This window comes from Rhea pennata, chromosome Z (assembly GCF_028389875.1).
Source record: "Rhea pennata isolate bPtePen1 chromosome Z, bPtePen1.pri, whole genome shotgun sequence".
In the NCBI taxonomy this organism is placed as follows: Eukaryota; Metazoa; Chordata; class Aves; order Rheiformes; family Rheidae; genus Rhea; species Rhea pennata.
This window is the reverse complement of record NC_084702.1, coordinates 16,188,764-16,201,548: the sequence shown is the minus strand read 5'-3', so window position 1 is coordinate 16,201,548 and position 12,785 is coordinate 16,188,764. Positions and strand designations below refer to the sequence as shown.

Genomic DNA, 12,785 nt, shown 5'->3' with positions numbered 1-12,785 from the left:
CCTGACAGAAAAAGGCAAATATTGCCCAAGAATAGTCAGAAGAAATGCGGACTGGAAGGGAGCATTGGCACCCACAGAGGAAGGCTACAAGTGTAGCATGATCAGCAGAGTACAGAGGCATGAATGGAAGATGTCTAGAGATAACTGAGATGACTCCTACTGCAGTGTGTGCACAGGGGAGAGCCCAGGTGTTTTCTGGACAGGAAAGAAGGAAAAGGACAACTTCTGATTCGCTGCACTTTGCAAAGAAGTTGAAAAGGGCAATGCATATTTTGTTTCCTTCTGTCAGCCAGGAGTGTTATGTTCAACAGGTGTGACTAGGACACTTTCTAACCATGTGCCTTTCATTCCAGGTGATGACTGTCATGTTTGCACAGCTGACAAGTTTTTTCCTCCCTTTATTTCTTTTACATTCAGCAGGATCACAAGCCAGCAGAATGATTCACCTTCAGTTTTAGTCTTCAGAATTCTCTTTTCCACTTCCTTGGATTTCACTATGAACATTTTTCACACTATCTCAACATTTTTACAAGGTTTCCCTTACACTTTTTCACTTACATATTTACTTAGTTTTTGGAGGGGATGTTATTCATCTAGAGGCACTATCACAGAACAGACTTCCTCATTCCAACAATCTATTCAAATAACATTGTTGCTCTCACCTCCTTATTTGTGCTATTCCTTTACCAGTGTGTGGTAATTATATCCTTATTATATCCTTATTAACTTGTTCAATATGACAAAATACAGTAAAATAAGGCTACCTTTTAAATAGAGCTAGCATCTACCATCTGATGCTAGGATTTAGCAATGGAATGTAAAAAGAAACCTGATCTTGTAACAAAAACAATAAAAGGTTAGTATGCAGAATGACTTTACTTTCATACTGGAACTGGACAAATACAGATCTTTTTCATCCTAGTCTCAATAATGAAATTACTGGAATTTTGTTCCTGGAAATTCAAACACACAGAAAGAAGCGTGGTCCACTATGAAAATATTTCACATGGCACTAGTGCTTCTAACACTACCTTGATTAAATTAGCCCTGAGCAAGTATAGAAGATAGCATGATAAAATGTTAATTTGTCTACATGAACCATACTCCACCATTTGTGGAGCTCGTTCTAATGTGGAATTACTTCCAAAATTACAAAGCTCTCTATGGTAGGCAGGGCCTCTTTTACTTGTTAAGAGTTTTTCCTTTCTCTTCATTTCTTTTTTCATTTATGGAATACTTTACTTTTGCTTTTTAAAAGACAACATAGCATCCCTTTTCCCTCTTGTCCTCTTCCTTGTTTCTCAGTTTCACTCATTCTTCCTTTTTCTGCATTCTAAACTGTTTTCTTTCTTTCCCAGCTCCTCCCTTCCTACCACATAGCTAAGTTAGTTAATATTTTTACTGTAACAACAATCCTCTACTTAATTCCTGATGGCATGACCACATAGGATCCAGACTTATTCTACAGTATTGGGCAGGAAGGAAGGATGAAGGTGAAAACTCAGTACAACCATGTCTTTAATTTCTAAGGTGTATATTTCCTTGCAACTGTATGAGAACATGTACTGTACATTACGGTATTCTCTTCAATGTTTGCTCTCTCAGCAGCTCCTAATACAGAAAGCCAAAGGTGCCAATGGATAATGTGTGCGGCTGCAGCTCATGAAGCAGGCCACAGAAGGATATTTCTCCCATCTGATCCCATATGCAACAACACACATCTTGACTATCTGTCATTACAACCCTGGGTAGCACATAGTCTTTCTACAAGCTTGCTATCACATAGCAAGTTCTTCAGAAAAGGCCATAAATCCAGGCAGAGAAGTGAGGGGTGGAGGAAGAGGAACATGAGAACATCTTTCAGGCAGTCCCAGGAGTTCCAGCACAAAAAGCTAGAGAGAATACATGATACCCCTTCATGGGATAACCTGTTTCTTTTGTTGTTTTACCTAGGGAAAGGGAAGGACTGAAAAGGGCTGTGCTGCATGTGGCACTCAGTCTGTCACAGCTGTGAAGCCTGAGGCTTTGCAGGGTCTGGGAAATGTGTGCTGCACTGTCTATAAGAAGGAGGCAGAACCAATCTAGCCTGTGCATGTATATGTTGTGAGCCAGCCACAAAAAATAAGTAAACTGTATCCTGGGAGGCTGTTAAGTTGGATAGTACGCATATCTGCAAACCAAATTCTTAACTCTGTGACATTTGAGTATCTGGTGAACACTTGTTTACAACAACCTGACCTATACCACAGTGCATGTTCTTTTAGGAGAAAGGCAAATTATCTGCAGGCAAACAGCTATGGGACTACTACAGTTTCATTCAACTATTGTGAAGTTCACGACACAAATTTAGAAACAAGTGAAAAAAGAAACAGGCACCCTGCTTAACTCCCATCAGCTCAGGGCTCATCTCTACTATCACATATGGGGAGTGTCAGAGATTTTACTACAGCTATTGTAAATTTCTAAAAAACATTCTGGGAACAACATACTGTCTCCTCTCAGCAACCAGCTTGAGGAACCAAATGCAGAAACTGTTTACATTTTTGTTGGGCCATACGGAAACAAGGCTAAATCCTGAAGCCTCTTATATGCAGTTATACAGGGTTAACTCAGGTCAGAGCTTGAATTTAAAACTCTGAATCACTAGGGTATCTGAATCTGTCCAGGACATCCAGTGTAAAGTGACTGTAGTTTTTTAAGTTCTTAACACCAGGGATAAGATGCATTTCAGAAACTGATTCAATCTTTGAGAAGAAGAAGACATAACTTTTCACATTTTTACCTTCTTTACTTTCCCTCACAAGCAAACAAACACAGAAATTAGATACAAATAACTGAAGACCATATATAGATGTGCGTGGTTTCATTCTGGACTGAAAGAGAATATAAGCTGGACAAAATTCCTATCTAACAGGTAGGATTCTCTAATGTGTATTTGCACTTATGGATGACAACACCAACATGGGGCTTCATGCTGCTCACCATGGGGGAGTTCTCACTCCATGAGAGTGTAGGGCACTGTGGAAACTGCAAAACATTGAAAAAACTAGAGAACAAAGTTCATTGTCTTGATTTGACACAAAATATAAAACATACTACATCAAACTGCAACAAACACAGGCAAGCAATATTTTTACACTCTACAATATAGGCTAAGTCCTTTAGCAATATTTTATACAATCTATTTTGTTTCTGCTCTGTCTAGATGTTTTCTAATATTTTTAGCTGCTTCTTAACTGCAAAGGAATGTCAACTACACAATGCTAAAATGCAGGATGTAGAAGATATTGTTACACTAAGTTTATTAATTCAGTTCTGTTCAGATTACTTTTAACCTTTTGTAATCTTACATATTTTGCTGTTTTCCATGTTACTTGTATGTTAGCATTCTTTCTAATAAATATATCTATCCTGATTAAAAACCAAGACTGCATGCAACTGCAGAGCTAGGATTTAGACTTGCTAGCATTTAATTGCGTGGCAACAGATCTTAATTCTCTGGATGCCAGTGTTTTCCAGGCTACCAGTTTGTTTACAAAGACTTGTGAAGAAAAGTCCTCTGAGAAATGTTGCAGAAGAAGAAAGGCTCAAAATCAGATCTCAATCTTCTGGAAAACATTCTGTAGAAATGTACCAGAGGAAGGTGCATTTATTCCCTAGTCATGGTGAGACATTCTGTTTCCTCGCTCTGATAAGCCTGCTGTGGGTGCAGCAGCTGTAAATTCCTTCACACAAGAACATCATCTGTTTGTGCAGCGTGAGGAAAGCTTCATTGGACAGTGGCTCACTAAGATAGGACTCTGGGAATGAATGGAAGGTGCAATATTGGCCAGAGAGCAAAAAACAGCTTCTCACAGCAGGCAGGAAGGCCTCAGCCACCGGCAAAGCCACCTAATTCCTGCAGCATTCTGTGCGACCAGAGCCTGCAGCAAGTTCATTGCTCCCACAAAGCAGCCTCTCAACAACACAGCCCTGCATGTGAGCCATGCCACACTGAGTTAAATCAAGGGTGGTTATTTTAAGAGGATGTGTCATTCACCCAGGAAAGGGAAAATAATAGGCAGTCTCCTCCAACTACGAGTAACAAATACACTGCAGAACCACTGTTCTCTCAAAATTCCTGTTTGTAAAAAGGCAAAGAAGTATGATAATCTATAAGTCTCTCTTGTTAGCCCTAATCTTAGTTTTCTTCCATTTATCTGAATATGCTATAGGTGTACTTCACATCTATGTATATACCAAATATTTTCAGAATACAGATGTAATTTCTAGCTGAGGAAGTCATGATAAAATAATATAGTTGGACAGTCACTGTACACTTAAAGAAAAAGAAAGTTATGAGGATGCTTTACTTCCATCTTTCATTACGGTCATTTCAGTATGCTGGTGAGAGCTGCCTCTCAGAATATACATGAGTCCATCAAAATAAGAAAAACTCAGAATTATTGTGAAGAATTGACTCAATTCATTGGTTAGTCCTTAACTCTGTTAAGATAAACAAAGTTATACCAGAGATCCAATTTGTATCCTTCATGGCTTTTCAACAAAACCAGTGACTCAATAGAGTGAAGTTAGTATTTATACATCAAAATAATAAACACCATATTATAAAGACGATGTCATAAACTGAATAATCTAGGAAAAGGACAATTGCTTTCTAGCAGTTATACAACCAACATTCCCTGATGAATTTAGATGCGTCCTGGTGAAGGCAACTGTTCTGATCAGGAATACTGTGTGAAACTCAGTGACGCTTCACAAATGGCGAACTCGAACTGGAACATAAGCAGAGAAAGACTAGAGGGGGTGGCAATGGTGGCAATGAAGAACTTGCCTTCTGAAAGAAGATTAAGACCTTGGTTAGTCCAACACAGAGGAGGGTTCTCTACAAATACAGCAGATGGCTGAAGACCATAATGAGTAACGTTACATGATTTGAGAACAGACCGGAGCACAGTGAACCTAAACACATTTAGGATGAAAATTTTAAGCTCTCTACCACCAGATGGTTGACTGATGAATACAGCACCCTAGCGGGAAGTGCAGCACTTTAAAACCCTCCCTGGTTTTAAAGATGGAACATGATACATTATAGAAACATATACAAAATGGTATAGCCTGAAGCAGCAATACGCCAGACGTGATAACCCTGCAGGTACCTTTCCACCTCACATTCCTATGTTTCACCATAAAATTGAAATGAAAGGTGGCAACGCTCGCTTGCTGTTCTTCCTTTGCAAACTTTCCCCTTGGCCCTTTTTATCTGTCACATCTGAAAGCACTACCATTCTCCACCCCACCCATCAATCATCTGGAAGCCTCTTCTCTGCAGCATCAGGGCACGTACACATCTTGTTGCTTCCTCCATATCTCCAAGTCCACCCCATTTTAGCTAAGAGCGCTATCTATTTCACTTGGACCCCTTCTGTCCGCCATCTGAGATACTGCCATGTCTCTAGCTCTGGTGTTCCTGCCTTCTGGGACACCGGCTCAAAATCTAAACATTTTGCTCATGTGGCCTATCGTATTATCCTGCCAACGGCACCCTTTCAGTGCCACCCCAGAAGTTAAAGCTCCTTCCACCTTTGTCTAAAGACCTACCAATATTCTGGTATCTTTCCACAGCAATTGTCTGCTCTCCCAAAACCCTCTGAGTGCCTTTGGATATCTTGTCTACCCCAAGAAAGTTAGCTCAACTGCACACTTCTGGACAATGTACATCTTGATTTCAGATCCCAGAAACATACAGGAAACTGAATGGCTGGCAGGACATGAGAGAGGTGAAAGGGTAGGAACTGCCTGTATTTGCCAGATTCCAGCCCCTGTCATACCTTCCGTCTTAAACACAGAGGAGAGGAAGGGCAGTAAGCAGCACAGACTGTTCTAGCCATCCTCTTGATGGAAGGCCAATGAAGAGAAACGATTCTGACAGTAATAAATTTAGATAAGCAGCTGGAAATGCAATTAAGTGGAAATCAAAGACAGACCAATAGTGATTTGCAGAAACACCATTCTTCTGAAACTAATAAAGACATCAAAGTGTTGAGAAACCAGGGAGATGACCTAGAAAATTCGTTCAGATTAAGCAAGGCCAGGTTGTTCGTGGTTCCAAAAGCATTCAAGAAATGAGAAATGGCTGTTTTTCAAGATACTATGAAAATATTTAGGGTTAGATCACTTATAATCCATGGAAAGTGTCACCATATGTCACATGGAATCTTTTGAGGCATGTGTAAACACTACAGACAAGCTAGTAAATACGCTCACAAATCTTACACTGTTCTCAAAAAATAAACAGGGAAATTTGCAAATGTGCAACTGTCAGTTGTGAGTAGTGTCAACTTGAGGATTACCGGATTACTGGGTTCTATAAGGGGCAATCATCTTTACGCTTTTATAAGAAGTAAAAACAAACAGTATTTTATACTTTTCTCTTCAATAATACTGAGAATTTGGAAATACTGTTCTAGTGTTTTCATTGGGTTTATTAGTTCCATGGCCCAGGACTGTTTCACTGATTTCAGAAACTTTTCTGGCTTTGGGGCTTTATAAAGTGTAAACTAACCTGAGGTTCATTCCTTCCAAAGCCTTAAAAAAAAAAAAAAAAAAAAAAAAAAAAGAAAGAAAGAAAAAAGAAAAAGAAAAGAAAGAAAGAAAAGCAAAAGAAGTGAAAGCTTGCAAAGTATTCTTGATCTCTGGATTCAGCTTTTAGTCACTCTGGTGTGATCTATACATGTGAAGTGAAATCCAAGGTTGATGTTAAAACAACACACAAATTACACAAAGGATAGGAAAATACCTTATGTGTCAGAGGAGCAAATGAAAGTTGCTTTTCCCTTGTTGAAGAAGAGGCTTAGGGTCATTGGTGTTCAGAAGAGGCACTGCGCTTAACTTCATTAGCCAATCTTCTGATCTCAGGGCATTTCTGAGCCTCACCAGGATATAAAAGTCTCAAATGAAAAAGCTGGCCATCTGCACTGTACTTTTTGTCAGAGAGCCTTTCACATTTGTTGTGTTTCATAGCTTTCTGAACACATTCTGACCTGCATCACATTGTATGGGGTGGGATAGAGAAGAACAAGCAGAGAAGCACCACAATGGCTTGAAAAGTCTTAAAAAGTCACAGGCATCATTTGTGTTGCTCCAAATCACAGCAGGAAGACACCGGAGTCTTCTGTTACATTTTGAAGCGAGTATAGTTGATTGAGGCTGTCTGGTCTGCATTTAGTACAAATTCCAAGTTAATAAAATGTTGTGTTTTGGAATTCCAGAATGGAAGCAGATGCTTGCTGTACATCTGTACTCGTCAGAAACCTGCAGAGTAATACTTCACTTGCTTTACTGTAGTCTCTTTATTTTTTCCCCTGCTAGGAAAAAAACAGTGCTGTTTTCACTAGTCTCCTTCCCAGGGCAATTGATTTTTTTCACTCTTTGTAACTTTCACATTGCATTGTGCAAGTAAAGAGAACTGGCCCAGAAGAAGACAGCCTGAACTAAGCTAATAGGACACTTCTTGGTAAAAGTATGAGGAAACAGAAATGAAAAACATTGAAGCCTTACTCTTTGCACAGTAAGCTTTTCATTTCTATATCACATCTTCCAGAAATCTACACACCTCTTTGTGAGAAACTGGAAGACCTTACAGGGCAATATGGTTCAGTGGTTCCAGGCTACCTTTGTGTGAATGTGAACCTTCCCACCCTCAGCAGTACAGTGTGCTCCCTGGCTTGTGCATGGTCTTCCATGTGGCAAGAAGCCATCAATTGTGGGAGACGTAATTAACTGCTCTGCTGCTGCCTTCTGCCTGTGAAACACCCCTTTGGGCAGGAATGCACTGGTGGGCTTCCAGCAATGCTATCATGTGTGGATACTGCTCTGACACAGATGAATTTCACAGGCCCTTGTGCTTTTAAAAGCAGCTGTTCGATCTCCTCATATCAAGATTATAGAGGGAGCTGACCCTTTCTAGCTCCAGTTACCAGCTCTTGAGTACACCAGAGCATTTGTTTTCAGTCAGAGGCATGTGTAGAAAACAAATTATTACACAGAGTTATTACTATTCAGTATTCTAACATAATACAATCATTTGCGTTAAAATCAAAAAGAGTGAAGTTTTGGCATACAAACTACTGAAACGACACCATAAAGCATGTAAGAGATGATCCAGTGGCTGTGGCACTCATTGGACCCTGAAACTGGATCCAGGATTCAACATTTCTGCAATGTTCCTGCTACAGATAAGAACTATGTATAATGTAATCACTCTCTCAAAAAAGTAGGCAGAAAAGGACCTGTGATGTTAGCGACTATCCTCCAACAAGGAAATGGGACAAGTTGGATGTCTGATCCTGCAACAGGCTTACAAAATGTCTTGACTTCTGAAGTGCTAAAGCAGGTGCTTGGACATGTTAGAGAAGCTGGAGAGGTGGGATGCTCTCTCACTGCCTTCCTCTCCCTGTCTCAAGGTGCCAGCGCTGTGCTTTGCCAGCTCCCGTAGCACTGGACACCTTGGACAGCTCCCAGCTCCCTTTCCTCTTCTTCCCGAGCAGTGCTACACATCTTCCTCCACAGGGTGATCCATCACAAGAAAGCCCCATTTTAAGACTCTGAGTATGTAGTATGAAGGCTGACAGCCATGGACAGCCATGAAAAGGAGAAGGAAGGAGGGAATTTATGGCAGCATGTAAGAATGCTTTCCTCTGCCTCATCCAGAAAATGCTTTTATACCCCTTCTATAAACACGATGTACTGAAGAAGAAACACCTGTACATCAGTCTTTTCTGATGGATGGCTATTTCAATTTAAGTATTGTATCTCACATCTTTCTCATTAAGATTTGAGCAATTTCAGGGTCCCAAACAAATACTGCTGAGATGAAACTGCAGAGCCTCCTCTGAGGGAGGCTCAGACACACGTGAAGTTCCAAAAATATATTGGTGACTGACACACCCTCCTGTGAAAGGACAGAAGCACTGGTGACGTGAAAATTCATACAGGCTGAATCCCTCAGAAGCATGTTCCCCAACCAGAGCACCATTAAAAAAAATGATATTGATCTAACAGGTTTGAAAAAACACATGCATATATGAAAGAACTGCAGTCTATGTGTATATAAGCCAAGTATGAAAACAGAGTTCTGCTCCACAATAACGTGCTGCTGCAGCTCCATGTCTGTTAGGCACTCAAGTCATTTACACTTTTATTTTCCCTATAAGAAAAGGACTATTCTGCTGAAGACTTCTCCAGGAATACATGCTATTAGGCTAAGACCCACAGCTTAATGAAGAAACACCTCTCTTCAGCCTTTTATCTTCATCACTCCTTTGGTGGCTTTGTAGCAGTGACTCCTGAGAGACAACATGAGGATTAAAAAAAAAGAAGAAAAGAAAAGAAAAAAAAAAAAAAGAGAGAGCGAGAGAGAGAGAAAAAAAAAAGCTCTCCCTTTGCAACTGTGCTTTGTACCAGCTAGGCTGCGCAGCTGTTTCAGGGTGAGCGAATTTCTGGGCTCCTTCTGCCTTAAATAAAGAAGTCAAAAGACAGCTGAAGAGCCATGAAAAGTAAGCTGACTTTTAAATTGCTTTGCTTAGCTCAGCTACTTTGGGCTCAGTATGGCGAGCAGAGGCAAGAGATGCAAGACATCCCCTACTTCACAGTTCAAGCTAACCTGGGATCTAGCACAAACTACTCGCTTGCCTTCTTTCCTCTGCCTCCTACAGCTGATTCAAGCATGTTCAAGGAAGAAATCATCTGGTAAGCCACTGCTTCCTTGCAGTGAAAGGGAAACACGCGGCCAGGCTGTAACCTCTGCTACAGTACCATCACTGCCATGCTCTCGCCGTAGCACAGCAACAGAAGGCCACTATTCACGCTAACTTGTACGCACACAGTCCACCCTGCCTCCATATTTTCCAGGCAGGCCAGTGATGACTGACCCTCCTCTCCAGTTCCCTCTGTTAGCTTACTGTCCAAAGATCACTTGGGATAAGGATTTGAGTACACTTTTGACGATCTACAGAATGAGGTCTGATGCCTGCCATTTCCTCAACTGCCTTCAGCAATGCACTAAGAGCTAGGGAACAACAAACTTGCTTCTGAGGCCCAGAAGTCAGACAAATCTTGCTCCGAAATGAGACTAAGTCTCAGAATTAGCCCTCAATCTGAAATTCAGTGAATTTCACATTCCGGATCTGAGTTCATAGATCTCTCTGAAAGAGAACCTCTGTTGCTCTGTTAAGGCAAGAGAAGCAACTTTGAGTCTCAAGCCATTTTTCCAGGCGCAATTTCATTTGAACAATGCCAATGTGGGTGTTTGCAGCCAAAAATCTGATGTAGCTATCTTCTGTACTGACTTATACCAGATTTTCTCCTCAGAGCCTTTTAGTCAAAACTCCAATGTGTTGGAATATGTAAATGGCACGCAAACAGAGGCATGTTCCCAATATACCAGGAGAAGCAACTTCTTTGAAAGAAGGAAGCATTCCAAAGGTGGAGTGGTTTCAGTTTCTGTTGCCCTTCTTTGTGGACAGGTGTCAGTAGGAAGCACAAAAATTTCTCAGCATACTAAGGATATTAGTAAAGACAAGCACACTGCCTCATAATGCCGAACATGGCTCTGAGAATGATGCAATTTTGTAATGCTCTGAGGTATTTTAGGTCAAAGATGGATTTACCTTGCATCGTGATCAGGGAAAATGTAGTAAGGAAGAAAAAATCACCCTTCTACCAATAATTATGGCTTCATGCAACAGGGTCTACACCCTAGCACTTTCCAGTAGAGCCGAACAGCCTTCACAGGACATTTCTGCAACTTTCTGCATTAATTAGTTCCTCTCACACACACTCTTCTGAAGAGTCTTAATGTATTTCTGCCTTCAAAATGGTGATATTCTCCTTTATTCATGAATGTTATAGTCTTCTTCCTAAGCTAATTAATATACTGAAAAGTAAATTTCCCAGTACACATTAAGAATGAATAGATATGTCAGTTCAGTCACAAAGAATTCATGAACTGCTGGTCTGTTGCAAACGTTCCTCAGGCTGCAATATGGAGATGACATTTTCTGATGACACATACCACAACTAAGATCTTTTTACAAGCATTTTGTTGTTCTTGTAGAAATTATTTCACCTCCTGGAAATACCGAATGCCTGACAAATGCACAGCTTGTTGTAAAATGGAATTTGGTCTCAAACACAAGGATGAAGACTTCCTCTGCCATTTTACAGAGCTTCCCCGAATGCTGGACTGGTAATGACAGCGAAGCAGGCAGAGAAGCTCAAAGAAGCAGGAGGTGTTTGGGTGCCCGCTCCTCTGCAGGACAAGGGCAGCTAGGTCCTAGCACGAGGGCGAATGCTGCCTGCCAGGTGTGGTGGGACTTGGGGTATCTTATTTCCGAATCACCAGCTTGCAGGATCTCATCACACCCCGCAGCTCTACCTACATGTGCTGAAGATAATGAGAAGTGAAGAGTTTCTGTCCACCTCTATCATTGGTAAATACTGGAAAAATTTGGGAAACCTGATCACAAAAGTGTATCTGAAGGCAACACTTGAAAAAGTCATTGTGTAGATGTTTATGTATGCACACTGTCCTAGATAATCAGATTTTCAGAAGAGGCTAGTGTTCAGCACCTCCAGCTGTTACAGGCAGATTTTCAGAGAAAGCCTTTACCACTCGGGATCCTGAACTCACAAAAAGCTCTCCTCTTACTAAGGAGGTGAGCAAGGAACTGAGCTCTTTCGGATACTGAACACCTGGAGCGCAGCACACACACATACACCCGCACACCCGTGGACACCTCTCATCGTTGCTGATAAACAGATGGAGGGCGCTCCCCAGAGAAGAATCACTCCCTCCTGAAGAGCCATGCACACAAACGGATACAATTCACCCCAAAGGCAAAGCAGCGGGCAAGCGGTTGGAAAGAAAAGCATCGAACAGCAAAGGCTGCTGAAGACGCAGCTAGGGCGGCACCTCTCCGCGGGGCTGCGGCCCTCAGGTGGAGGGTGCTCTCCTCGCCCAGCGTTCAAACCGCCACCCGCGCCAAACGCGGGGGGTGCGAGCGGGGCGCCACCGCCCGCAGCTCCGGCCGCCTCACCGGGGCCCCGGCAGACGCGGCGAACCCTCCCGCCGCCGCGACAGCCGCCTTCACGCCACCGACGGCCAGGCGGAGGCGGGCGACGACCGCGGGGCGCGGCGGGGGCCGGGGCCGCCGACCCACCCCGACACCGCGCTTGGGGCCGCGCCGCCGCAGCCCGGCCTCGGCCCCCGCGCCGCGCCGCGCCGACCGTTACGGCGCCTCAACGGCCCCCGGGGGCGGCGCGGCGCGGCGCGGGGGAAGGGCGGCGGCGCGGCGCGGCGGGCGCACTCACCCAGCACCATGGAGGTCACCGTGCTGAGCAGCAGGCAGTTGTTCTTCACCGCGGCCGGGCAGACCCATCCCTTCCTGCCCACCCTCGCCATGGCGGGCAGCGGCGGCGCCGGGGCCGGTGGCGGCGCCAGGCTCGGCTCGGCTCGGCTCGGCGCGGGCAGTGAGCGCGGCGCGCTGCGGCGCGCTCACTTAGGGGCGGAGGAGGCGGCGGGGGCGGGGCGGGGGCGGGCGGCGGCGCGGGCGCCCCTGGCAACGGCGGAGCCCGACCGGCCCGGCCCGGCCCGGCCCGGCCCGCGCGGTATCAGCTCCGGCCGCCCGGGCGCTGGCCGGGGGCGGGGGGGGCAGCTGGTCCTCCGGCGGAGAGCGGGTGGGGGACAGCGAAGGGCCTGCAGGTTTCACCCCCCCCCCGTATTT

At 43.7% G+C, this 12,785-nt stretch overlaps 1 protein-coding gene across 2 annotated transcripts in view; it reads right to left on the bottom strand.

The window, feature by feature from the left end:
* Nucleotides 1–12,516, bottom strand: part of SLC1A1 (solute carrier family 1 member 1) — a 63,951-nt gene extending 51,435 nt beyond the window's left edge. For both annotated transcript variants that reach the window (XM_062599640.1, XM_062599639.1), the window contains exon 1: nucleotides 12,373–12,516. In XM_062599640.1, coding sequence (XP_062455624.1) covers nucleotides 12,373–12,463 — 91 coding nt within the window. In that variant the 5' untranslated portion in view covers nucleotides 12,464–12,516. The remainder of the gene's footprint in view (nucleotides 1–12,372) is intronic.
* Between the last annotated feature and the right edge of the window lie 269 nt (nucleotides 12,517–12,785).